The sequence below is a fragment of the Bos indicus genome, chromosome 18 (genome assembly GCF_029378745.1).
Source record: "Bos indicus isolate NIAB-ARS_2022 breed Sahiwal x Tharparkar chromosome 18, NIAB-ARS_B.indTharparkar_mat_pri_1.0, whole genome shotgun sequence".
NCBI classification, from domain to species: domain Eukaryota; kingdom Metazoa; phylum Chordata; class Mammalia; order Artiodactyla; family Bovidae; genus Bos; species Bos indicus.
In genome coordinates, this window is record NC_091777.1 from 64,357,273 (window position 1) to 64,384,781 (window position 27,509).

At 42.3% G+C, this 27,509-nt stretch overlaps 3 protein-coding genes across 3 annotated transcripts; all 3 read left to right on the plus strand.

Annotated features, from left to right (window-relative positions):
* Nucleotides 1-1,236: 1,236 nt before the first annotated feature.
* LOC109572055 (vomeronasal type-1 receptor 4-like) lies at nt 1,237-5,959 on the plus strand. The gene is made up of 2 exons (XM_019978594.2): nt 1,237-1,343; nt 5,065-5,959. The coding sequence occupies exons 1-2, from the start codon at nt 1,237-1,239 to the stop codon at nt 5,957-5,959; spliced, it is 1,002 nt and encodes a 333-aa protein (XP_019834153.2).
* An 11,150-nt stretch (nt 5,960-17,109) lies between these two features.
* Nucleotides 17,110-18,044, plus strand: LOC109571866 (vomeronasal type-1 receptor 1-like). The gene has a single exon (XM_019978381.2). It carries the CDS (start codon nt 17,118-17,120, stop codon nt 18,042-18,044), a length of 927 nt encoding a protein of 308 aa, XP_019833940.2. The 5' UTR covers nt 17,110-17,117.
* A 7,367-nt stretch (nt 18,045-25,411) lies between these two features.
* On the plus strand, nt 25,412-26,320 carry LOC109572054 (vomeronasal type-1 receptor 4-like). Its single transcript, XM_019978593.2, has one exon. The coding sequence runs from the start codon at nt 25,412-25,414 to the stop codon at nt 26,318-26,320; it is 909 nt and encodes a 302-aa protein (XP_019834152.2).
* Nucleotides 26,321-27,509: the final 1,189 nt, after the last annotated feature.

Genomic DNA, 27,509 nt, shown 5'->3' on the forward strand with positions numbered 1-27,509 from the left:
CAGGTGTGTCCTGCAATTCTGGGTGATATCTGTTGGTTTCAGGGAGGCACTTGCCCTGTGGGGTGATCTTTGTGTGTGTTCCACACAATGGACAAACAGTAGCTATGACCACATCACTCACCCCAGCAAATGCTCAGTCTAAGAGGAAAGAGGTGATGTACCATAATTGATTACTGAAATTGCAGTGGATCTAAAATGTGCATCATGATTTAATACATGTACACCTTCTGAAGGAGTCCACAGTTGAATGAACTTATGCATACATCACCTCACATATTAGGTGTCATAACCTGTGGTCACCGGGTTCTACATTAGCCCTCAGACCTTGTTCACCTTATAACTGAAAGACTGTATCCCTTTACCATCTTTTCCCATTTCCCCCAACCCCAGTTCCCAGGCAACCACCATTCGACTCTGTTTCTATGAGACTAATTTTTTTTTTTTATAATTCTACCTATAATTGACAGAAATGGAGAAGGGAATGGCAAATATCTATGTCTGGATATTTCACACACCGAAGTGTCCTCGAGTTTTATCCATGCTGTTGCAAAAGGAAGGATTTCCACCTTTGAAAAACTGAGTTATATTCCACCGTATGATGCTCCTTGGCTCCCTAAGCGATTCATCTTTCAGTGAGCGCTTGGGTTGTTTCTGGGTCTTGGCTCTTGTGGTAACAGGCAGCAATGAACATAGGGGTCCAGACATTGCTCCGAGATCTGATTTCACCCCCTTGTATACACACTAGAAGCAGGACTGCTGGTCACATGGCACATCTGGTTCTAGTTTCTCAGGAATTTTAACGTTTTCTGCAGAGGCTGTACCTGTTCATGTTCCCACCAACAGTGCATAAGTGTGCCTTTTTCTCAACATCCCTGCCAATTTGCTCCCTCTTGTCTTTTGGGGAACAGACACGAACAGGTGAGAGACGCTATCACATTGGGATTTTGATCTGATGACTAGAGATCCTGAGCACCTGGCCATGAACCTTTTTAGCCCTTGGTTTGCTGTCTTTGGACAAATGTCTACTGGAGTCCTTTGTACATTTTAAGCTGGGTTTTGGGTTTTCCAGAAATTCCTTTTACATTTTGGATGTTCACTCATTACTGGGTGTGTGGATTGCTAATATTGTCTCCTGTTGCATAGCTGCCTCTTCATGCTTTCCTTTGCTCTGCAGAGGTCTTATGTGATACACTCCCATTCGCTTACCTTTGCTTTTGTTGTTAAATTCAAGCCGTCATGACCAAGACCGATGTCAAGGAGCTCACTTCTTTCCTCTCAGAGTTTCATGGTTTCAGCTCTTACATTCCAGTCTTAGCCCAGTTGAGACCATTTTTGTGTGTGATGTAAGGTAGTCTGCAGCTTTTCTTGTAGTTTTTAAAATTGAGACATAACTGATATAACATTATATGAGTTTCATGTGTACAAAATAATGATTCAGTGTCTGTCTATGTTGCCAGGTGGTTACAGTAATTCTAATCTGTTAACACCTATTATACATGCATTACATTTTTTTCATTCAGTCAGAATTTGGAAGGTTTGTGACTACCAGTTTCAGTCTTTAGATGTGGATGTTCAGTTTTCCAAATAGCACTTGTTGAAGAAACTATCCTTTTTCTATTATATTATTCTTAGTGCCACTGTCAAAACTTATTAGCCACTGGAGCTTGGGTTTGTTTCTGCCTCTTTATTCTGGTCCATTGATCTGTCTGTTTAAATGCCCATATGTGTTTCTCTTACTATAAATTTGACATACAATATGAAATAAAGAAGTTTCATGCTTTGTTGTTCTTTCTCAAGATTCTTTCACTGTTTGTGTATTTTTTTTCTTTTTTTTTAAATTTAATTTTATTTAACTTTACAATATTGTATTGGTTTTGCCATATATCAAAATGAATCTGCCACAGGTATACATGTGTTCCCCATCCTGAACCCTCGTCCCAACTCCTCCCTATACCATCCCTTTGGGTCGTCCCAGTGCACCAGCCCCAAGCATCCAGTATCGTGCATCGAACCTGGACTGGAGACTCATTTCATATATGATATTATATATATTTCAATGCCTTTGTCCCACATCATCCACCCTCTCCTCTCCCACAGAGTCCAAATGACTGTTCTATACATCAGTGTCTCTTTTGCTGTCTTGTATACAGGGTTATTGTTACCATCTTTCTAAATTCCATATATATGCGTTAGTATACTGTATTGGTGTTTTTCTTTCTGGCTTACTTCACTCTGTATAATAGGCTTCAGTTTCATCCACCTCATTAGAACTGATTCAAATGTATTCTTTTTAATGGCTGAGTGATAGACCATTGTGTATATGTCCCACAGCTTTCTTATCCATTCATCTGCTGATGGACATCTAGGGTGCTTCCATGTCCTGGCTATTATAAACAGTGCTGCGATGAACATTGGGGTACACGTGTCTCTTTCCCTTCTGGTTTCCTCAGTGTGTATGCCCAGCAGTGGGATTGCTGGATCATAAGGCAGTTCTATTTCCAGTTTTTTAAGGAATCTCCACACTGTTCTCCAGAGTGGCTGTACTAGTTTGCATTCCCACCAACAGTGTAAGAGGGTTCCCTTTTCTCCACACCCTCTCCAGCATTTATTACTTGTAGACTTTTGGATCACAGCCATTCTCACTGGTGTAAAATGGTACCTCATAGTCGTTTGGATTTGCATTTCTCTGATAATGAGTGATGTTGAGCATCTTTTCATGTGTTTGTTAGCCATCTGTATGTTTTCTTTGGAGAAATGTCTATTTAGTTCTTTGGCCCATTTTTTGATTGGGTCATTTGTTTTTCTGGAATTGAGCTGTAGGAGTTGCTTGTCTATTTTTGAGATTAGTTGTTTTTCTGTTGCTTCATTTGCTATTATTTTCTCCCATTCTGAAGGCTGTCTTTTCACCTTGCTTATAGTTTCCTTTGTTGTGCAGAAGCTTTTAAGTTTAATTAGGTCCCATTTGTTTATTATTGCTTTTATTTCGAATATTCTGCGAGGTGGGTCATAGAGGATCCTGCTGTGATGTATGTTGGAGAGTGTTTTGCCTATGTTCTCCTCTAGGAGTTTTATAGTTTCTGTTCTTATGTTTAGATCTTTAATCCGTTTTGAGTTTATTTTTGTGTATGGTGTTAGAAGGTGCTCTAGTTTCATTCTGTTACAAGTGGTTGACCAGTTTTCCCAGCACCCCTTGTTAAAGAGACTGTCTTTAATCCATTGTATATTCTTGCCTCCTTTGTCAAAGATAAGATGTCCATATGTATGTGGATTTATCTCTGGGCTTTCTATTTTGTTCCATTGATCTATATATGAAGCCACCATCACCCTAATACCAAAACCTGACAAAGATGCCACAAAAAAGGAAAACTAGAGGCCAATATCACTGATGAACATAGATGCAAAAATCCTTAACAAAATTCTAGCAATCAGAATCCAACAACACATTAAAAAGATCATACACCATGACCAAGTGGGCTTTATCCCAGGGATGCAAGGATTCTTCAATATCCACAAATCAATCTATGTAATACACCACATTAACAAATTGAAAAATAAAAACCATATGATTATCTCAATAGATGCAGAGAAAGCCTTTGACAAAATTCAACATCCACTTATGATAAAATCTCTCCAGAAAGCAGGAATAGAAGGAACATACCTCAACATAATAAAAGCTATATACGACAAACCCACAGCAAACATTATCCTCAATGGTGAAAAATTGAAAGCATTTCCTCTAAAGTTAGGAACAAGACAAGGGTGCCCACTTTCACCATTACTATTCAACATAGTTTTGGAAGTTCTGGCCACAGCAATCAGAGCAGAAAAAGAAATAAAAGGAATCCAAATTGGAAAAGAAGAAGTAAAACTCTCACTGTTTGCAGATGACATGATCCTCTACAGAGAAAACCCTAAAGACTCCACCAGAAAACTACTAGAAGTAATAAATGAATATAGTAAAGTTGCAGGATATAAAACCAACACACAGAAATCCCTTGCATTCCTATACACTAATAATGAGAAAACAGAAAGAGACATTAAGGAAACAATTCCATTCACCATTGCAATGAAAAGAATAAAATACTTAGGAATGTATCTACCTAAAAAACTAAAGACCTATATATAGCAAACTATAAAACACTGGTAAAACAAATCAAAGCGGACACTAATAGATGGAGAAATATACTATGTTCATGGATTGCAAGAATCAATACAGTGAAAATGAGTATACTACCCAAAGCAATTTATAGATTCAATGCAATCCCTATCAAGCTACCAATGGTTTTCTTCACAGAACTAAAACAAATAATTTCACAATTTGTATGGAAATACAAAAAACCTCGAATAGCCAAAGCTATCTTGAGAAAGAAGAATGGAACTGGAGAAATCAAGCTGCCTGACTTCAGGCTCTACTACAAAGCCACAGTCATGAAGATAGTATGGTACTGTTTGGGTATTTTTTGATTGACTACAAATTTGGGTGGACTTTTTTTTCTGTTTCTGAGAATAATGACATTGAACATGGTTGAACTAAGCCAACAATGTTGCTAAAGAAGGAAGACATGTTTCCAAAGTTGATAGACAGACCTTACATGGAGATAGGAGATCAGGATATAAAGGCAAATAGAAAGCTGTTGTATAACATGGGGAGCTCAGCTTGGTGCTCTGTCGTGACCTTGAGGGGCACACCTGGGAGATGGGGGAGGCTCAAGAGGGAGGGGAGATATATATATATATATGTATACTTATATCTGATTCACATTGTTCTACAGCAGAAACTATGAAAACGTTGTAAAGCAATTAGCCCTCAATTTAAAAAATTTAAATAAAAGTAAATTAAAAAATATAAAATAATAATGGTGGAGGCTTAACTGGTATCAGGAACATGTTATCCCATTAAAGTCACTTCTCTGGACTATGACAGTGTCTTCTCTTTTCAGGAGAAATAAAATGTGGGAATCCTTGTCCATTGTTAGTTGCGTAAGAAGACTGCTCGTGTCTCTGTCTGCAGAGTCTCCTGTCTGCTCCAGACCACTCTGAAGTCCTGTCCATGTCTTTTCACAGAGATGCCCTGAGAACCATAATCCAGGCAGCCCTGAAAACCACGTATCTGACACAGATAGGAGTTGGGTCTCTGGCCAATGTCATCCTTTTGTTCCACAACATCTCTCCAGTCTTGCTGGGCCACAACCAGAGACCTCCACACACCATTCTCAGCCACATGGCCCTGTCCAACCTTTTGTTTCTTCTGTCCTCTGGGGTTGCCTACACAATGGCTGCTTTTGTTTTGAGGAAGCCCCTTTCAGGTCTCGGGTGTAAGTTTGTGTTTTATGTACAGAGAGTGGCTCTCGGCACCACCCTGTGCTCCACTTGTGTCCTGAGCACCTATCAGTCCTTCACTCTCACCCCCAGGAGAGCGCAGTGGGTGGTGCTCAGAGGAAGGGTCCCCAAGGTCACTGGTCCTTCATGCTGCACCTGCTGGATGTTCAGTCTCTTAATGTACATCTACCTTCCTGTGAAAATCACTGGTCCTCAGGACACACATAACTATACTGATTCCCAAGACAATTGGTTCTGCTCAGTCTCAGGTAATGTCATAGGCTTAGGTTACTTGTGGTCCTTCTCAGATGCCATGTTTATTACCCTCATGGTCTGGTCCAGTGGCTCCATGGTGCTTCTCCTGCACAGACACCACCAGAGGGTGCAGTATATCCACACCCCCACTGGACACCACAGATGCCCCCCAGAGACCAGAGCCACCCACACCATCCTGATGCTGATGGTCACCTTCGTTGTCTTCTACCTGCTGAATTACAGTTTTGTTTTCCATATCAGTGCCTCTTTAGATTTTCGCCTGTGGTTGCTCCAGGTCTCGCATGTCTTGTCTTCTTGTTTCCCCACTATTTCCCCACTCCTGCTGCTTCTGAGGGATGCTAGAACTCCAAGGTTCTGCTCTTGAGTTGTTAGAATGAACGGATAAAGTGTTAAATATCTAGTAGACACCTTCCATAATAATTGTAACTATTCTCTAAGTCCTCAGTATTATAATCTGTTAATTGATGTACAATTATATTAATTTCATATAGAGGACATAATGAATGATATTTGTATCCAAAATGATCACAGGAAGTCTAGTTACCATCTCTCCACCTTCACAGATGATACAAATTATTTTCTTGTCATCTGAATTTTGCCACATTTATTTAGTTAGTTTTTGGTTATTACTTGGCTGGGCAACATGTGGGATCTTAGTTCCCAGACCAGGGATTGAACCTGTACCCCTGCGTGGAAGCCTGAAGTCTTAACCACTGGACTGCCAGGGAAGTCCCCATCAGAAGAACTTGGAAGGTCAAGTCTCTTAGAATTTTTCAAGTATGCAATGAATATAACTGACTATATTCACCATGAGGTACACTACACTCCCTTGACTTGTTTATTCTATATCTAGAAGTTGATACCTTTTGATGTTTCCACTCAATACCTTGGAGAAGGAAATGGCAATGCACTCCAGTATTCTTGCCTGAAAAATCCCATGGACTGTAGCCTACCAGGCTCCTCTGTCCGTGGGAGTGCAAAGAGTCGGACACGCATGAGCAGCTGAGCACTCAATACCACATTTCTACATAAACTCCATTGAATTGAGAACGTTCACTGGATGCCAGCAATGCCTTAGGAGAGCTGAAAATCCATCCATGAAATTAACTGCTCGAAAAACCTACAAACCATTATTGAGGAAACGATTTCCGTCTTGACCAATGCAGCCATCTGAAAGAAACCTCCTTTCTCAGGATCATTTCAAGAGTTTCCACAAACTTTCTCTCCATGTGTTGTGGCTGATACCTGACACAGTGGCACACAAGCCAATATAGGTCTCCGTAAATATCAGTCTTGCGTGGGTGGAGGTTGGACTTCTCAGATGAAGATAACACACATGAAAATAGAGAATGTGTTCTTCCATATTACCTGTAACTTTATTTCACTGTTGACTCTCCAGTATGCTGTAGTGTTACCCAGAAAATCCATGTTGTTCAATGGCTTGCTTCTCCTTTAAACCTGGATTGTTTACATGATGGAGCCTCAATAAACTTAATTGATTGGATGAATCATGTAATCTGAAGGACAGACCAGAAGTTGCTTTTTTTTAAAAACTCTGTTCCTTGAATATATAGTTTTCTTGATTGCATTTTGCGACCTGAGGTTTGTTTCTATTTGTCCAATCTATTTTTTCTGCCTTTTTTTTTTTTTTTTTTTTTTTTTTGCCGTCCTTTTAGAGTGTAATTATTTAAGTCCCATTTTTAAAATTTAAGGTATAGCTATTTTTCAGTGATGTTTCAGCCATCATGTATGGATTCCCAAGTAGTGTATCTATTTCAAAACCACCTGCCAATGCAAGAGATGTAAGAGATGCAGGTTCGATCGCTGGGTGGGGAAGATCTCCTGGAGGAGGGCACAACAGCCCATTCCAGTATTCTTGCCTGGAGAATCCCATGGTGGGCTGCAGTTCAGTAGGTCACAAAGAGTTGGACATGACTGAAGCAACGTAGCATGCAGGCATATGTTGTTATTGACAATTAATGCTATGAGTTTTCTGTCATGAACTGGTTGTGTCTTATAACAAAAAAGCAATGAGGAGGTATAGTTTATGATTATATATCTATATGATTATGCTTTCCAATGCTCCTAGTTCTTTTTTTTTTTTTTTAAGTTTTTTCCTCTTTGGTGTAACTTACCTTTTGTGTGAAGAATTTCCTTTAACTTTTATGGAATTTGTTTTAATATGAGTGAATTATTTCAATGTTTATCTAAAAGTACCATTATTTTACTTACCGTTTTTCCTATTAAAGTGTATGAAAAGGTAATAAAATGTGACCAATAATAAAAGTATACTTAGTGATAGATAATCTCCTTTTAAACATTAATGAGTTAAATGCCTCTGACTTATATTTATTTTTAATATAATTCATTGGAAGCAATTTCAAATCGACTTCATTTTTCACACTGCTGTATTCAAGTAGATAACTAATAAGGACCTACTGTATAAATAGCGCAGAGCTGGCGGTAGCCCTCCCCACCAAGTACAGTAAGATAGGGATTCCCGAACGTGAGTCAGCTGAACTGAGGTGGATGAACCTAGAGCCTGTTGTACAGAGTGAAGTAAGTCAGAAAGAGAGAAGGAAACATCGTGTATTAACACATATACATGGAATCTTGAAACATGGTACAGATGAGCCTGTTTCAGGGCAGGAATAGAGTGGCAGACGTAGAGAGCAGACTTGTGGGCGAGCAGGGGATGGGGAAGGTGGGCGGACTGAGAGAGTGGCACAGACATCTGTGCATGCCCATGTGTCAGATGGCTAAAGCTGCTGTACAGCGCAGGGAGCTCAGCTTGGTGCTCTGCGATGACCCGGAGCAGCGGGGTTGGGGAGGGGGAGGAGGGAAGGAGGCTCACGAGGGAGGGACACACATACCTATGTCTGACTCACACTGCTGTACAGCAGAAACCAACACAACACTATGAAGCACTTATCCTTCAGTGGCCAAGGAAGCAACCTAGATGTCCAGCGGCAGATGAATGGATGAGAAAGCTGTGGTACATATACACAATGGGATATTCAGTTCAGTTCAGTTCACTTCAGTCACTCAGTCGTGTCTGACTCTTTGCAACCCCATGAACTGCAGCACGCCAGGCCTCCCTGTCCATCACCAACTCCTGGAGTCCACCCAAACTCAAGTCCATCGAGTCGGTGATGCCATCCAGCCATCTCATCCTCTGTTGTCCCCTTCTCCTCCTGCCCCCAATCCCTCCCAGCATCAGGGTCTTTTCCAATACATCAACTCTTCGCATGAGTTGGCCAAATTACTTGAGTTTCAGCTTCAGCATCAGTCCTTCCAATAAACACCCAGGACTGACCTCCTTTAGATGAACTGGTTGGATCTCCTTGCAGTCCAAGGGACTCTCAAGAGTCTTCTCCAACACCACAGTTCAAAAGCATCAATTCTTCGGTGCTCAGCCTTCTTCACAGTCCAACTCTCACATTCATACATGACCACAGGAAAAACCATAGCCTTGACTAGACGGACCTTTGTTGGCAAAGTAATGTCTCTGCTTTTCAATATGCTATCTAGGTTGTTCATAACTTTCCTTTCAAGGAGTAAGCGTCTTTTAATTTCATGGCTGCAGTCACCATCTGCCATGATTTTGGAACCCCCCAAAATGAAGTCTGATCCTGTTTCCACTGTTTCCCCATCTATTTGCCGTGAATTGATGGGACCAGATGCCATGATCTTAGTTTTCTGAATGTTGAGTTTTAAGCCAACTTTTTCACTCTCCTCTTTCACCAAGAGGTTTTTTAGTTCTCTTCACTTTCTTCCATAAGGGTGGTGTCATCTGCATATTGGAGGTATTGATATTTCTCCCGGCAATCTTGATTCCAGCTTGTGCTTCTTCCAGCCCAGCGTTTCTCATGATGTACTCTGCATAGAAGTTAAATAAGCAGGGTGACAATATCCAGCCTTGACGTACTCCTTTTCCTATTTGGAACCAGTCTGTTCCATGTCCAGTTCTAACTGTTGCTTCCTGACCTGCATACAGATTTCTCAAGAGGCAAATCAGCTGGTCTGGTATTCCCATCTCTTTCAGAATTTTCCACAGTTTATTGTTGCTGCTGCCACTGCTGCTAAATCACTTCAGTCGTGTCCGACTCTGTGTGACCCAATAGATGGCAGCCCATCATGCTCTCCCATCCCTGGGATTCTCCAGGCAAGAACACTGGAGTGGGTTGCCATTTCCGCTACTAAAAATGCATTTGAATCAGTTCTAATCAGGTGGATGAAACTGGAGCCTGTTATACAGCGTGAAGTCATTCAGAAAGAAAAACACCAATACAGTATATTAAAACATATATACGGAATTTAGAAAGATGTTAATGATGACCCTATATGCAAGACAGCAAAAGAGACACAGATGTAAAGAACAGACTTTTGGACTCTGTGGGAGAAGGCAAGGGTGGGGTGATTTGAGAGAACAGCATTGAAACATGTATATTACTATATGTGAAACAGAACGCCTGTCCAGGTTCAATGCATGAGACAGGGTGCTCAGGGCTGGTGCACTGGGATGACCCTGAGGGATGGGATGGGGAGGGAGGTGGGATGAGGATTCAGGATGGGGGACACATGTACACCCATGGCTGATTCATGTTAATGTGTAGCAAAACCAGTACAATATTGTAATTAGCCTCCAATTAAAATAAATACATTAATTAAAGAAAAATAGATGGGGGCTGAAGGGGAAGGTCAGGCTAGGAAGTCTGGTCTACAGGAAGACGTGCACCACTGCCGCCTTCACACACATCAGCTTGGAACACAAGGGTGCTCTGGCTGAGCCGGTGGAAGCTGTCAGGATCAATTACAGCGACACATACTGCATCACTGGGGAGGCCGTGTCCTGGGTCCAAAATCAGTGGCTCCCACTGCCAGGCTGGAAAAGGTGAGGGTCAAAAACAGGTTCCCAAACTGGGCTGAATGTGCACTATTGAATTTTCCATACATGGGAGTGATAAATACTTCTTTTGCCCCACCCCCAACCAAGAAACTTTTTTTTGGCTGCGTGACATATGGAATCTTAGCTCTCCAAGCGGGGATGGAAATTCGGCCTCCTGCACTGGAAGCTCAGAGTCCTAACACTGGATTGCCAGGGAAGTCCCTCAGAACTTTGTAAGTAAAGTCATAGGCACACTACACCTAGGATCCAGTGGTGATGCTCATCATTGTGGAGACATGAAAATGCATTGCGTGTTATGCGGCAGCCTGGATGGGAGGGGAGTTGAGGGACAATTGATGAATGCAGTAGGTGTGCCTGCATCCCTGTGCTGTCCACCTGAAACTGTCACAGCACTGTTAACTGGCTACACTTCAATACAAAATAAACAGTTTAATAAAACATCTGAAACAAACAAACAAAAAAATGGATATGGGCTTTCTTTTCACATTGATGAAAATTTCCTAAAACTGAGTGCAGCAGAGACCACAACGGGCTTCCCTGGTGGCTCAATGGTAAGATTCCGCCTGCAGTGCAAGACGTGTGGGTTCGATCTCTGGGTTGGGAAGAACCCCTGGAGGAGGAAATGGCAACCCACTCCAGTATTCTTGCCTGGGAAGTCCCGTGGAGAGGAGCCTGGCTGGCTAGAGTCCATGGGGTCTCAAAGAGTCGAACATGCCTTAGCCACTAAACAGCAACAACAGAGACCACAGCTCTGAATAAACTAAGATCATTGATGGCATACTTTAAATGGATAAGGTATATGGGATGCGAATTAAATCTCAAAGAACTGTTGCCAAAATAAAATTTATTAAAGCCTGACAAAAGAACAAATATATATAATGCTTTGAGGAATAACCCCAATTACAAGTACAGTTTAAAAAAGTTATTGATGCACCTTAAAGTGTCCCTATAATACCCAATGACAACTTTGATTCTGAATTCCCTTTTCCCACAAGGAATACAGAAAAGTTTTCTGCCAGATATTTGGCTTCCCATCTGGTCTTTTCACTGATCGCCAAAAGTTGTCCTTAATCACCCAAGAAGAAGGATGATTTACACTGGGGATAACATTCGCTCCTCGCTGGAAATGCTCCAGACTCCCCATGCAGTCAGTCACCCTCACAGCAGGTGACATGATAATGGAATCTCTGTGGAGAGACCAAGGCTACAAACACCATCCCTATAACCGTGACCTCAGGTGCTCGGCGCGCATATTGAGTGACACGTCCCTGCACAGAGCTCTGAAGCAAAGGCCAGCCAGGTGAGTGCTTCCTTCTGTTCAATCTCAGGGCAAAGACTGGGAGAGATGTTGCCTCCAGCAGGAGAGGGACTTAAGACTTAACTCACACTGGGCAGGACAGGGGCAACACGGCCTCACTTGAGCATCCACATCCATGCTCTGCCGGGTGGAGCATGGCTGTGAGCCCAGGAGTGTCTCAGGCTGGGAGCACAGCCGAGTTGTCCACTGCAGATCCCTGTGCCCTGGAGTCTCTAAAGATGAGAGGAGGGATGGGGTCTCTGGAATGTGTGCCAAGTCTTGGATGATCTAGTCACTGAGCTCCTCCCTGTTGTTAATAAAGACTCTGGTCATTGTAGCAGACCTCACAGATCTATGCTTGCAGGGGAAGGAGTCCCCCTGCCCCCTTTCTCAGATCATCTTCACCCGGGACCTTAATCAGGCTTCTTTAGTCCCGTTGCCCACAGCTCATGATGATGCCTCTAAGCAGCTCATTCTCGACTCTCCCTCACCACAGGGCTACACACCAGCTCTGACTTCAGGGCTCACCTGTGATGAGTTACACACTCCTCTGTCAACACAACAGAATTAACTCCTGGTGCTTCCACTGTATTGTAAGCATTTTTATTCACAGAAGTAAAAAAAGGAAAGAAAACCAAGACAGTACAAGGAAACCAGTGTAGCAAGGAGTGCTCAGGAGCAAAAGAGAGACACAACTGCCTTTAAAATATGTTTTGTGAAAGCAGAGCTCTGTCATCAGAAAAGGGGCTGAAAAATAGGGCTTCAGCGTTCTCTGCTTTTTTTCTAAGAAAGGTTGCTTCCAGCTGGTCCTGTTACATGGAGAGAGTGACCTTCCCAGTCGAGTCCCCACGCACCTGTGGGTGCAGAGGCTCCTGAGGTGATTCTGAGCTAGTGGAGCCAGGAGGCTGAGCCTGGAGTTAATTCACTGGGGCGGCGGGAAGAGGGGCTCCAGGAAGACAGGCGACTAGGAGTTGGGAGGTGAGGCCAGAACACTTTTCCTGCTTTGAGGGGAAGGAATGCCGCCACTCTGGTGGGAAAAGGAGCGAGGGCAGCCATGGGGTTAGAAACACCTTAGGTGCCTGAAGTCACTGTTTCCTCCTCACGTTGCTGCTGGTGCTCAGTGACAAGGTGAATGTTCATCTTTCCAAACGCCAGCTCGTGGTTTCCTTGGTCTTTTCTATTGTTTTTCTCTTTAATCTTTTTTAAATAATGTATTTATTTTAATTGAAGGCTAATTGCTTTACAATATTGTGGTGGTTTTTGCCATACATTGACATGAATCAGCCATGGGTGTATTGCTTTTCTGGCCCTTATTTCTTTTATTTCCACTCCGTTCTTTCTTATTTCCTTGTAGTTGCTAACTTTTGCCTTAGTTTGGGTTTTGTCTTGTTTGGTTCCTTGTGGTAAAAAGTTAGCTTGATTATTAGAATCTCCTTTTCCTTAATCTAGGCATTTGTTGTGAACACATCTCTCTTAGAGAAGCTTGTGTTGAATCCCAGAAATTTGTTTGTGTGCTTCCATTCATGGTTGTCCAAAAATGTCTTTGGATTTTTCTGTGACCACAGTTTGCTCTGGAGTGGTTGTTCATCTCCACCTATCTGTGAATGTTCCAGCTCTCCTGCTGTTATTGGCGACTTGTTTCATATCACTGTGTTTGGAAAAGATACTTTATGTGATTTCAGTCTTAAATCTGTTAAAGACTTGTCTGGGGGACTTCCCTGATGGTCCACTAGAGGGTTCAGGATGGGGAACACAGGTATACCTGTGGCAGATTCATTTCGATATTTGGCAAAACTAATACAATATTGTAAAGTTTAAAAATAAAATAAAATTAAAAAAAAAAAAGACTTCACCTTCCAATGCAGGGGATGCAGGTTTGACCCCCAATCGAGGAGTTACGATTCCCCAAGCCTCTCAGCCCCCCCCCAAAAAAAAAACGTAAAAAAAAGAAGCAATATTATAAGAAATTCAATAAAGGCTTTTTTAAAAAGACCTGTTTGGGTTTGAACACATGCTCTGATCTGGTGAATGTTCTGTGCTCTTGAGAAGAATGTGTATTTTGCTGCTCATAGGTAGATGGGTCAGGTTATAAGTTTCAACTGTTCTAATGTGTAGCTTGGTCCAACGTTTTCATGTTTTCATTTTCTGTCTGATGAAAGTGGAGGTATTGCAGTGCCCCACGGTGACCGTGTTTCTCACTTTTGGGCTGGTAGTGTTTGCTTTATCATTTAGGTGCTCTGAGGTTGAGTGAGAACTTATATAGGAGGCTTGTCCATGCACCAAGATGGTGACTGCAATCTCAAATATAAGCTTTATGTGCACTGGGAAGCCAAAAATGTGTACAATCCACTTTTTTGTGACATTGACTTTATTGCTGTGGTCTGGAACCAAATTCACAACGCCTCTCAATTATGCCAATATTTCTGCTGTGAACCTCACATTTTCTTTCCTTTGGGCTGAATTCATGGTTTTTTTATACTTCCTTGAGGCACAAGGCTATTCTGTTTATTTGAGACCTTTCTTCCTTGTTCATATAGACATTCATCACTATCAGTTCAGCTCTTAAACTGCTCTCCACAAGTTTTGTTATCTTGTATTTGCACTTTGATTTCTCTGAAAACTTTTTCCTTTTTGATTTTTCATTTCATCCATGAAGTGTAATCTCCACATGTTAGTGATTTATCCTATTTCCATCTAACAATTGTTTTGAAGTTTCATATCAGTGTGGTTGGAAAAGATGCCTGAAATGAGTTCAGTCTTCTCAAATATGTTACGACTCGCACGGAGAATGGTCCACGTACAGTTGAGAAGACTGTTTTCTGCTGCTGTTGGATGGTTAAGTACATCTGATCTCATATGTAGTTTAAATCCAATGATTCTTTATAGACTTTCTATACGATTGTTCTATTGCTGAGAGTATGGAATTGATGTCCATATTACTATTGTATGATTGTCTATTTTCCCTTTGATTTCTGTTAACAGGTGCTTAATATATTGAAGTGCTCCCAGTTTGGGCTTACAGACATTTACAGTGTTCTATTTCCTTGATGAATTGATAAGTTTGTGGTTATGGAATGGCTTCCTTTGTCTCTTGTTACATGTTTTGGCTTACAGTCTATTTTATCTGAGACGACTACAGTTACTCCTACATTCTTTTCCATTTCCTTGAACTGTCTTTTCCATCCCTGCTCTTTAGATCTATGTGTGACCAGTGAAAACTGATTTTTTTGTATTACATAGTCCTGTGGGACTCCAGTAGGCTGAGTACCCTTGATTGTTGGGGCGAGGTGATTGGAGGGTCCACACTTTGGGGGTCAGCCACAAAGGTTGGGGCCTAAGATGTGTGGATAGGCCCTTTCCAGGCAGATGCTGGAGGTTTGGTTTTATGTTTGGATCAAGCCAGAGGGAGACTGTGGAAACAGTGTCCACTTGCTCCTTCAGTCCCCAAGAGCATCCCAGTCAGCCGCTGGATGCAGGGTTAGAAGCCAGAGCTCCAGGCAGCAGTGGCTAGTGCGTTCCATCCAGCTCAGATGAGGTGCTGGGTGTCCCAGCCCATTCCTGCTGCACTGAGCCTGGGATGAGGCCATGGGGAGGGCCAGTAGGTCCATTTCACCACTGCTCTTTTGTTTTCTTGGTCCTGTGGGTCTCAGCAATGCCCATCCGCATTGGCTACCAGAACTAAGTGATCAGAGGGCCTCTTCCTCTGATGCCAGCCTTAAAGTTAAAATGCTCAACATTGCTCATTATCAGAGAAATGCAAATCAAAACCACAATGAGGTACCATCTCATGCCGGTCAATGGCTGCTATCAAAAAGTCTACAAACAATAAATGCTGGAGAGGGTGTGGAGAAAAGGGAACCCTCTTACACTGTTGGTGGGAATGCAAACTAGTACAGCCACTATGGAGAACAGTGTGGTGATTCCTTAAAAAACTGGAAATAGAACTGCCATAAAACCCAACAATGCCACTGCTGGGTATACACACTGAGGAAACAAGAAGGGAAAGAGACACGTGTACCTTGAAGTTCACTGCAGCACTGTTTACAATAGGTAGGACATGGAAGCAACCTAGATGTCCATCGGCAGATGAATGGGTAAGAAAGCTGTGGTACATACACAGAATGCAATATTACTCAGCTATTAAAAATAACGCATTTGAATCAGTTCTAATGAGGTGGATGAAACTGGAGCCTGTTGTACAGAGTGAAGTAAGTCAGAAAGAAAAACACCAATACGGTATACTAACACATATATATGGAATTTAGAAAGATGGTAACAACAACCCTGTATGCAAGAAAGCAAAAGAGACACAGATGTAAAGAACAGACTTTTGGACTCTGTGGGAGAAGGCGAGGGTGGGATGATTTGAGAGAATAGCATTGAAATATGGATATTAGCATATGTGAAAGACATGACCAGTCCAAGTTCGATGCATGAAACAGGGCACTCAAAGCCGGTGCACTGGGACAGGCCTGAGGGGAGGGGGGTTCAGGATGGGACCACGTGTACCCCCTGGGCTGATTCATGTCAGTGCATACAAAAAACCACCACAATATTGTAAAGTAATTAGCCTTCAATTAAGATAAATTAATAAAAAAAAGTTAGGGTGCTGGTATGAGGTTCAGATCCTTGATAGAGAAGCAAGGCATTGGGGGTTTCATTGTGGTTTGGAGGCTCTGTGCTGGGGGTGGGGTTCATCGTGAGCAGGTGTCCCAGAATTTCCCACCCATTTTGACGTGGGGTGATTTCTAAGTCATCCGATGTGTACAAGTCATTCTGCATTTCTCTCAAAGGAATTGATCCATGTGTAAGTGTTTTTGCTGTGTCCGTGGGAGGAAGGAGCCTCCTGTGTTGCCATGTTGGTGGCATCACCCGATACATTCTTGTAATATGCAAGATGACCATGGAGGGGTCATCTTGCAAAAGGGGTCATCTTTCTAAAGGGGTAGAGTTTGTCTTTATCTCCTGTCACTTATTCATATACTTGTTATATATTTTAAAAATTATTATGGCTCAACAATGTTGTTGAGCGAGACAGACATGGTCCCTATCTTCATGGACCTTGCTCACACACGTCTGGAGAACAGGAATACATGAGTCAATAGGAGTAATAAAAGTTTGTGATGGTGAAAGGTATGACTAATGTCAAATGTATGGTCTCCAGGTGAAACAATTTCTCTGGAGTATGACAGCATCTTTTTTTCTCAAGAGAGTTGACGGGTGAGACCCCCTTTCCTAGTTGGTTCTGTAAGAAGACTGTTGATGTCATCGCCGCACAGCCTCTCCTCTGCTCCAGGCCACTCTGACAGCCACTCCATGTCTTTTGAGAAAGACGTCCGTGTGACTGCAAGCCAGGCAGCTCTGAAAACCATGTATCTTTTACAGATGGGAGTTGGGTCTCTGGCCAATGTCCTTCTTTTTTTCTACCACATCTCTCCTATCTTGTTTGGACACAAGAAGAGACCCACAGACACGATTCTCACCCACATAGCTGTGGCCAACCTTTTGGTTCTTCTCTCCTCGGGGATCCCCCACACAATGGCAGCTTTCACTTCAAGGAAGCCCCTGTCTCCTCTTGGGTGTAAATGTGTGTACTATTTACAGAAAGTGGCTCACAGCACCGCCCTGTGCTCCACCTGTGTCCTGAGCACCTATCAGTCCTTCATTCTCACCCCTGGGAGAGAAGGGAGGTCACTGCTCAGGGGAAGAGCCCCCAGGCTCACACGTTCTTTCTGCTGCACCTGTTGGATATTCAGTGTTTTAATGTACATTTATGTCCCTGTGAAAATCACTGCATCACCGAAAAGACACAATTATACTGATGCACAGGGCGATTGGTTCTGCTCATCCTCAAGTCCCAGTGCAGAGATTGTTGTCCTGTGGTCCACCTCGGATGCTGCGTTTATTGGTCTCATGATCTGGTCTTGTGGCTCCATGGTGCTTCTCCTGCACAGACACCGCCAGAGGGTGCAGTATATCCACACCCCCACTGGGCACCACAGACGCCCGCCGGAGACCAGAGCCGCCCACACCACCCTGATGCTGGTGGTCACCTTTGTCACCTTCTATGTGGCAACTTCTATTCTTGCTTTTTATATCAATGCCTTTTTTGATTTTCGACAATGGTTGATACAGACCTCTGATGTCTTGCTTTCCTGTTTTCCCACCGTTTCTCCCTTCCTGCTGCTCCTCAGGGATCCTAGAACTTCTAGGATCTGCTCTTTGAGTTGTCAGCAGGTATGACTAAAGTTCTCACTTTAAATTTATTGTATTTAGCAGACAGTTTGAATTATAACAGAAATTATCCTGTAACTAATCAGTACCAAGTTTTTTAATTGAGTCATATTGAATAAGTAACATTAGTCATAATAAATAAGTAATATTACATCATATGGATACTTGTATTTGTTGCAAAATCGTCACCACAATTCTCCTTTACCATCTATGCATCCCTCCCTATACATGGTACAAATGCTTTCTTGTGATGAGAACTTAAAGTTTGAATCCTTCAGCATTTTCCAACAATGCCATTCTGTATGATCAACTGTAGTCACCATGCTGGACATCCCATTCCCATGACTTATTTATTTTGTAACAAGCTGTAGATGCCTGTTGACATTTGTGTGTAAAATCCAATGAACAAAGAAGGTTAATTTAATGCAGGTGCTAACTTGGGGGATCTGAAAGTCAATTCATGAAAGTATCTGCTCAGAAAAGACACAGGTCATTATTGAGGAAACCATTCACCCTTGACCATGGCAGCTTTCTGAAAGAATACTCCTTTCTTGTGGATCATTTCAAGAGTTTCCACAAACTTTATCGCCATTAGTTGTGGGTAATACCTGGCATATATTAGCCCATAATTCAGTTATTGGTCTCATTAAATATTAATCCATGGTGCAAGGAGATGTTATTCCTAGTGAAGATAAGAAATCTGAAAAGTGAAGAAGGTCGTTTCTATATTACCTTCTGCTTTAAACCTGGATTTTCTTTATATAGTCAACCGTCATTAAATTTTATTGTTTAGGCGGAACAATAATTGGAAGGACAGCCTAGAGGATTTCGTCTCCATATTTGTCCCTTGAATATTTCATTTTCATCCTTGCAAACAGCAACTTGGGGTTTATTTTCTGTTTGTCTTATCTTACTATTCCTGTGTTTTATTTTGCCTTTTCTTTGGACGTTGTGGTATTTGATCAGTTTATATTTTCTATTTCTTCCTGGTTCAGCCTTGGAAAGTTGTACCTTTCTAAGGATTTGTCCATTTCTTCCATGTTTTCCATTTTATAGACCCAAGTGGTCTCTTAAGATTTTGTGTACTTCTGGGGTGTTGGTTGTACTTTCTCATTTCTCTTTTTGGATTTTATTGATTGAGATCTCTCCCTTTTATTTGTAACGAGTCTGGCTAAAAGGTAATCCATTTTGTTTATCTTTCCAAGGAAGAAGCTTTCAGTTTCACTGATCTCCTCTATCACTTATTTTTCTCTCCATTTTATTTATTTCTGCTGTGATCTTTATGATTTCTTTCTTTTTAACTTTGGGTTTTGCTGTCCTTCTTTCTCAAGTTGCATTAGGTGTAATATTAGGTTGTTTAGCTGAGGTTTTTTTCCCCTAGTTTTGTGGCTAGTATCTGTATAAACTTCCCTTTTAGAACTGTTTTTGCTGCTTCCCACAGGTTTTGAGTCATGATGCTTTCATTTTCATTTGTCTCTAGGATTTTTAATTTCCTCCTTGATTTCTTCAGCAAACCACTGGGTTTTCACTAGCATGTTGTTTAGTCTCCACGTGTTTTTTTTTTTTTTTCTTCAGGTTTTTCCTTGTATTTGATTCTTGTCTCATAGCATTGCAATTGGAAAAGACTTTTGAGATCATTTCCATTTCCTTAACTTTACTGAGGCTTGCTTTATGACCCAGCCTGTGAACCTCCTGTAGAACAACCTACATGCCATTGAAGACATTGTGTAATCTGCTGATTTTGTATGGATGCTCAATATCTACCAACTACAGACTCTAAGGTCTAATGTGTTATTTTCAGTCTGTGCTTCCTTCATTTTCTGCCTGGGTGATCTATTTACTGATGTAAGTGGAAAGTTGAAATCCCCTCCTATGATTGTGCTTCTGTTGATTTCTCCTTTTATGTCTATCAATATTTGACTTATATTTTGAGGTGCTCCTGTGAAGAACTGATGCTTGAATTCTTGTGCTGAAGAAGACTCTTGAGAGTCCCTGTGACAGCAGAGAGTGCAAACCAGTCCATCCTAAAGGAAATGAACCCTGAATATTCATCAGAAGGACTGATGCTGAAGCTGAAGGTACAATACTTTGTCCTCCTGATGGGAAGAGCCAACTCAATGGAAAAGACCCTGATGCTGCAAAAGATTGAGGGCAGGAGGAGAAGGGGACAACAGAGGATGAGACAGTTGGATGACATCACCAACTCAATGGAACTTGAACTTGAGCAAACTCTGGGAGATATCAAAGGACAAGGAAGCCTTGATGTGCTGTAGTTCATAGGGTCGCAAAGAGTCAAACACTACATAGCAACTGAACAACAATAAATGTTGGTGCATATATATTTAAAATTATTATATCTTTTTCTTCAACTGATCACTTGTCCCCTGTTCATTATGTAGTGTTCTTTGTCTCCTGACAGTCTATTTTATCTCCTATCCAATTCAAATGGCTCAGAACCTAGAGACAGGCTGGTGGTGCAGTGAGAATCTCTAGGAGGGGGATCCATGGGTGACTTAGAATAAATTATAATCTCCTTATAGAGTCATGTGGACACGAGGGAGACCCGAGGACTGTGAGGAGTGAAACACCGGCTTCAAAGAGATTATTTTCCAGATTAAACAGACCAAGATCATATGTAGAAAGTGTTGTGAAACTTAAACTCAGGAGAAAGCCCAGCATCCAGATCCCATGCTGATGATCAGTGAGAATACATTTTGGAAGAGTTTGGAAAAGTGAGACCATGAGGGAAAATGCCCAATGGGAGACACAGTGAAGGCAGCCCAGGTGCTCTGTGAGTGTCCCTCCCCCAGCTATGACTTTCACTGTAAACTTGGGTTCTCTCACAGGGAACTCAGAAAACTCTCCCTGCCCTCTGCTCAGCTGCCCATGTGGACTTTCTCAGTAATTGCCAGGAGTTGTCAGTAGTCCCCAGGCGTGGGTGAGGGTGACGAGCACTGGGGGTAAGATCTGCCCCTCACTGGAGACGCCCCAGACTCTCCATGCAGACAGTGTCACCTCCGCTCCAGATGACATGATAATGGCTCCTCTGTGGGGAGAGCGGGCCCAGGGACCCTACCCCTATAACTGGGGCCCATCCTGACTGACACTTCCCTGCAGAGTGTGGCACCAAGTGCAGGCAGGTGAGTGCTCCCTTGTGTTCAGTCTCAGGGCAGGAAACAGGAGAGCCGGCTCTCAGCAGGAGAGGAGCTCAGAGCTGTGTGGTCAGCGCCTTGGGCAGGATAGGTGCTCCCCTGCCTTATCCTCAGCTGCCCTGTCCATGCCCTGGCTGGCAAGTGGAAGGTGGGAATGTGCTTTGGTGTGTATCTGAGGGGGATCAGAGCTGTGAGTTCACTGAAAATCCCTGTGTCCTGGGGTCCCTGACAATGAGGGGAAGAGGGAGGGGGTCACTGTGGAATCTGTGCCAAGCCCTGTATGAGCAGAGCCCCAGGCTTCTCAATCTTGTATAAAAGGTTCTAGTGACGTCCTCGAACCTAATTGGTTAGTGCTGGATGTGAGTAAGGTGAGATAAATTGATGTGCAGGGTTTCGGTTAGAACCTGAAAGTCCTGAAATAAGATCCAGTGACAGACACATACACACACAAACAGAAACACAGAGAGAAAGGCCGCCCTGTAACAACCTTCACATGTTCCTTCATGGGCTGCAGTTGGCTCCGGCATTTCTGTCATGGTATTCCATTGAGATTCTGCATTTGTGTTATGTATGTCAGTGTGGCTCATGTCTTCCCCTCTCTAACTGAATGGCAAAACGTCCTCAGCCTTTTTAACTTGAGCAGCTGCTGTTACCGTGCAGTCGCTCAGTCGTGTCTGACTCTTTGTTACCCCATGGACTGCAGCCCGCCACGTTCCTCCATCCACGGGATTTCCCAGGCAAAAATACTGTAGTGGGTTGCCATTTCCTTCTCCAACCCCTATGTATAAAATGACAATGAGAAGCTACAGTGTAGCACAGAGAACTCTACTCAGTGCTCTGTGGTGACCTAAATGGGAGGGAAATCTAATAAGGAGTGGGTAAGTATATATGTATAGCTGATTCACGTTGCTGTACAGGAGAATGTAATGTAACATTGTAAAGCAACAACACTTGAATGAAAAAATATTCCACTGTATAATGCACCACAGCTTCCTTATCTATTCTCCTATCAGTACACCCTTGGGGTGTTTCCACGTCTTGGCTGTCATAACAATGTACCAGTGAACATGGAGTGCAGGTGTCTTTTCCTGATCGTGGTTTCTTTTCCTTCGATCTATCCTAGAAGTGTGACTGCTGGCTGGTATGGGAGTTCTGGTTTTAACTTCTGAGGAACTGCCATAACGTTTTCCACGAGGATGTACCAGTTTACATTCCCAACAGTGTGTAAAGTATTTTTTTCTCTCAACCTCCTTGCCAGTGTGTTGCCTTTTGGATTTTGGAGAACAGACAGACTAACAGGTGAGAGATGTTATCTCATTGTAATTTTGATCTGACGACTAGAGATACTGAACTCCTGTCCATGCACCTTTTAACTCTTTGTATGTCTTCTTTGGAAAAATGTCTGTTCAGGTCCTTTGCCCATTTTGGGGGGGAGAGGGAGAATAGAGGAATTTTAATTCTTTTGTGTTGACATTTGTACAATAATAATATATTCTATAATTAAACAATTTATTCAAAAAACTAACATATACTTCTCACCCTTGCCCCAGCTATATTTCTTATGCCTGCCATCTTAGGGTTGATGCCTCCATCCCCCTAGCCTGGAAATCTGGGCCCCCACTTTGACTCTTCATCCTCCCATCCAGTCTCCATGTCCTGCCCTTTCCACTTTCTGAAGCCATTCCTAGTCCATTTTTTTATATTGAGGTATACCTGATATATAACATGTGCTAGTTTCAAGTATACAACATAATCATTCAATATTTGTATGCATTATGAAATGATCACTATATAAGCCTAGTTAATATCCATCACCATATACAATTACAATGTTTTTCTTGTGAGGAGGATTTAAAAATGTACTTTCTTCACAATTTTCAAATATGCAAAACAGTATTATTAACTATAGTCATTCTGCTGTATATTACATCCCCCAGATTTAGTCCATCCTTTATCCCCATGTCTCTGCCATTGCTCTGGTAAAGACCACAGCTACCTCTTGCCTCATGGTCGCAGCATCTTCCCAGGTATCTCTGCCTCCCCACTCACTGTCCACATAGTCCCAAGTTCATGCTTTTCAATGTTATATATGATTGTGGCACTCCCCATGCCAGTAGAATTAAATTCCAGTCCTCAGAGCTCTTCAGTCTGCTCTGGTGACTTTTTAAAATTCTCACTCTCTTTCAGCCATCAACCAGACCCCTTTACATTTCCTTTATACCCTTCAAAACTATCTCCTGAAAAGAAAAGAAAAAAAGATATAAAAGTATCTTGCAAGAACTGACTTGAAAAAAAAAAAGGTAAGTGGAAAGCTCTAAGTTCAATCTGAGATACCATTAAAAAACAGTAAAGTCCAGTTCTTAAAAGCATGTTTGAGGGCCTTGCTGTTAAAAAGAAATCCATCCTATTTAGCTGAGGTATATAATTGAGGAAAAACCTAATTTATGGGCTTCATCAAATGGAAAAGTGTCCACATAAGAGAATGGGTGTCAGTGGTTTGAAGAATAATCCTGGGGACAATAATGGAGCCCTTTGTAATTTTTAAAAATATTTGTTGATTCCTTTATTTATTTTTGTCTGCACTGGGTCTTTGTTGCAGCGTGCAGGCTTTCTCTCGTTGCGAGTAGAGGCTACTCTCTAACTGCAATGCACAGGCTTCTCACTGCGGTGGCTTCTCTTGTTGTGGAGCTTGGGCTCTAGGGTGTGCGGGCTTTGGTAGTTCAAGCTCCCGGCTCTAGGGTGTGGGCTCAGAGTTGTGGCACTCGGGCTTAGTTGCCCCAAGTCATGTGGGATCCTCCCGAACCAGGGATCAAACTCATGTCCTCTGCCTTGTCAGGCAGATTCTTAACCACTAGACCACCAAGGAAGTTCCAAGGAGCACTCTTAAGGCCATGTCACAAATGATCTCACAGGGCTCCTCTGTCCATGGAATTTTTTCCAGGCAAGAGTACTGGAGTGTGTGGCCCTTTCCTCCTCCAGGGGGTCTTCCTGCACCAGGGCTTGAAACTGCGTCTCCTCAGCTCCTGCATTGCAGGCGAATTCCTTGCTGGTGAGCCATTAAGTGACTACCGGGTATAAACTCTGAGCCTTTGACCCTCCTCTGCCTGTTTCAAACTGGATTATTTGGGGATCTGCCCAGATTGGATATTCACTCATTACTGGGTGTGTGGTTTGCTAATATTGTCTCCTATTGTATAGCTGCATTTTCATGATTTCCTTTGCTCTGAGGAGGCTCTTACGTGCTGCACCACTCACTTACCTTTGCTGTTGTTGTCAAATCCAAACCATTGTGACCAAGACTAATGTCAGGGAGCTTACTTCTTTCCTCTGGGAATTTCATGGCTTCACATCTTACATCCAAATCTTAATCCAGTTCAGATCATTTCTGTGTGTGATGTAAAATAGCGCCCAGTCTTTTTCAGTGTTTGAAAGTGAGATATAATTGACATAACGTTATGTCAGTTTTATGGGTACAAAATAATGATTCACTGTTTGCATGTATTGCAGTTGATCACAGTGTGTCTAATTAAAATCTATGATATACATAGTCACAATTTTTTTCTTCTGGTCAGAATTTTAAGGTATCTTTAGATGTGGATTTCCAATTTTCCAAACATCACTTATTAAAGAAACTATCCTTTTACAATTATGTATCCTTAGTGCCTTTGTGACTGATTAGCCAAAGGAGCATACATTTATTTCTGCGCTCTCTATTCTGTCCCACTGATCTGTTTTTATGCCTATACCATACTGTTTCTGTTACCATAGATTTGACATATATTTTGAAATGAGGAAGCTCGATGTTTTGTTCTTCTCTCACAAGATGTTTAGAGTATTTGGGAGTATTTTATGGTTGCATACAATTTGGGGATTTTTTTTTTCTATTTCTGTGAATAATGACAAAAATGGGTGAACTAAATCAACAATGCTGTTGAACAAAATAGATATAACCATCACTTTGTAGACCCTGCATGGAGAGTGAACATCAGGATGTAAAAGTAAATACAAAGCAAAACCAAATAAATAATGGTGAATGCTTTAACTGGTGTCTGGATTATTTTATCCTGGTAAAGTAATTCTCTAGACTGTGAGGTTCTTTTTTTTTTTTTCCAGGAAAAATAAAATATGGAAATCCTTGTGCAGTACTAGTTCTATAAGACAGCTGATGTCACCAGCACCGCCATAGCCTTCTTTCTGCTCCAGGACACTCTTGACATCCTCTCCATGTTTTTTCACAAAGACGCCCTGAGAACCACAAGTGAGGCTGCTCTCCAAATCACGTATCTTATACAGATGGTGATAGGGTCCCTGGTCAATGTCATCCTTTTCTTCCACAGCATCTCTCCAGTCTTGATTGGCCAAAGCCAGAGACCCACAGACATGATTCATACCCACATGGCGGTTGCCAATCTCTTGGTTCTTCTGTCCCCTGGCATTCCCCACACAATGGCAGCTTTTATTCCAAGGAATCCTCTGTCCAGGCTTGGATGTAAGTTTGTGTATTACTTACAGAAAATGGCTCGCAGCACCGCCCTGTGCTCCACCTGCGTCCTGAGCACATATCAGTCCTTCACTCTTACCTCCAGGAGATTGGAGTGGGTGGTGCTCAGAGGAAGGGCCCCCAAGGTCATTGGTCCTTCCTGCTGCACCTGCTGGATGCTCAGTTTCTTAATGTACATCCCTGTTCCTCTGAAAATCACTAGTCCACAGAACATGCACAACTATACTGATACCAAAGACACGTGGTTCTGTTCACCCTTACCTACTGAAATACGTACGAGCTATTTGTGGTCCATCTCTGATGCCATGTTTATTGGCCTCATGGTCTGGTCCAGTGGCTCCATGGTGCTTCTCCTGCTCAGACACTGCCAGAGGGTGCAGTATATTCACACCCCCACTGGGCACCACAGATGCACCCCGGAGACCAGAGCCGCCCACACCATCCTGATGCTGGTGGTCACCTTCGTCACCTTCTACTTCCTAAATTCTATTCTGTCTTTTTATATTGCAGCCTTCTTTGATATTCGTTTATGGTTGATACAGACCTCTAATGTTTTGGGTTCCTGTTTTCCCACCATTTCCCCTTTCCTGCTGCTTCTTAGAGATCCTAGAACTCCTAGGTTCTGCTCTTGACTTGTTAGAATATATGGTTAAAGTGCTAAATATCTAGTAGTCACTTTCAATAATCAAAATTATTCTGTAAGCACTCAGTATCCATTTTTTTGAGGTATGATTCACACATAACCTTGCATTAGTTTCAGATAGACAACACAAAGAATGGGCATTTATTTATGTTACAGAATGATCATCGTAAGTCTAGTACATCCCTGCACCTTCACAGACAATACGACTTTCTTTCTTGTGATATGAACTTTGCCATGTTTATTGATTCTATTTAGTTTTTTAATTATTTGGCTGTGGGGCACACGGGATCTTCGTTCCAAAACCAAGGATCACATCAGGACCCCCTGCAGTGGAAGATTCAAGTGTTAACCACCAGGGAAGTCCCTGTGATGAGAACTTTGAAGGTTGACTCTCTTGTTGTTGTTCTTCAGTCATTAAGTTGTATCCAACTCTTTGCGACCCCATGGACTGCAGCACACCAGGCTCCCCTGTCCTTCACCATCTCCCGGAGTTTGCTCAAAATTCAAGTCCACTGAGTGTGATGCTATTAAACCATTGCATCCTCTGTCACTCCCTTCTCCTTTTGTCTTCAGTGTTTCCCAGCATCAAGGTCTTTTCCAATGATTCGGCTCCTTGCATCAGGTGCCAAAGTATTGGAGCTTCAGCTTCAGTATCAGTCCTCCCAATGAATACTCAGGGTTGATTTCCTTTAGGATTGAATAATTAGATTCCCTTGCAGTTCAAGGGACTCTCAAGTCCCAACACCACAGTTCAAAAGCATCAATTCTTAATTGCTCAGCCTTCTTTTTGGTCTAGCTCTCACATCCATACATGACTACTGGAAAAACCATAGCTTTGATGATCTGAACCTTTGTCAGCAAAGTGATGTCTCTGCTTTTTAATATACTGTCTTGACCTATCATAGCTTTTCATTCAGTCTTTTCATTTCATGGCTGCAGTCACCATACACAGTGATTCTGGAGCCCAAGAAAATAAAATCTGTCACTGTTTCCATTTTCCCCCTTCTATTTGCCATGAAGTGATGGGACCAGATGCCATGTTCTTGGTTTTTTTGTAGTGTTTGATTCTCATACATGCTGGGCTTCCCAGGTGGTGCTACAGGTAAAGAACCCACCTGCCAATGCAGGAGATGTGGGATCAATCCCTGGGTCAGGAAGATCCCCTGGAGGAGGGTACA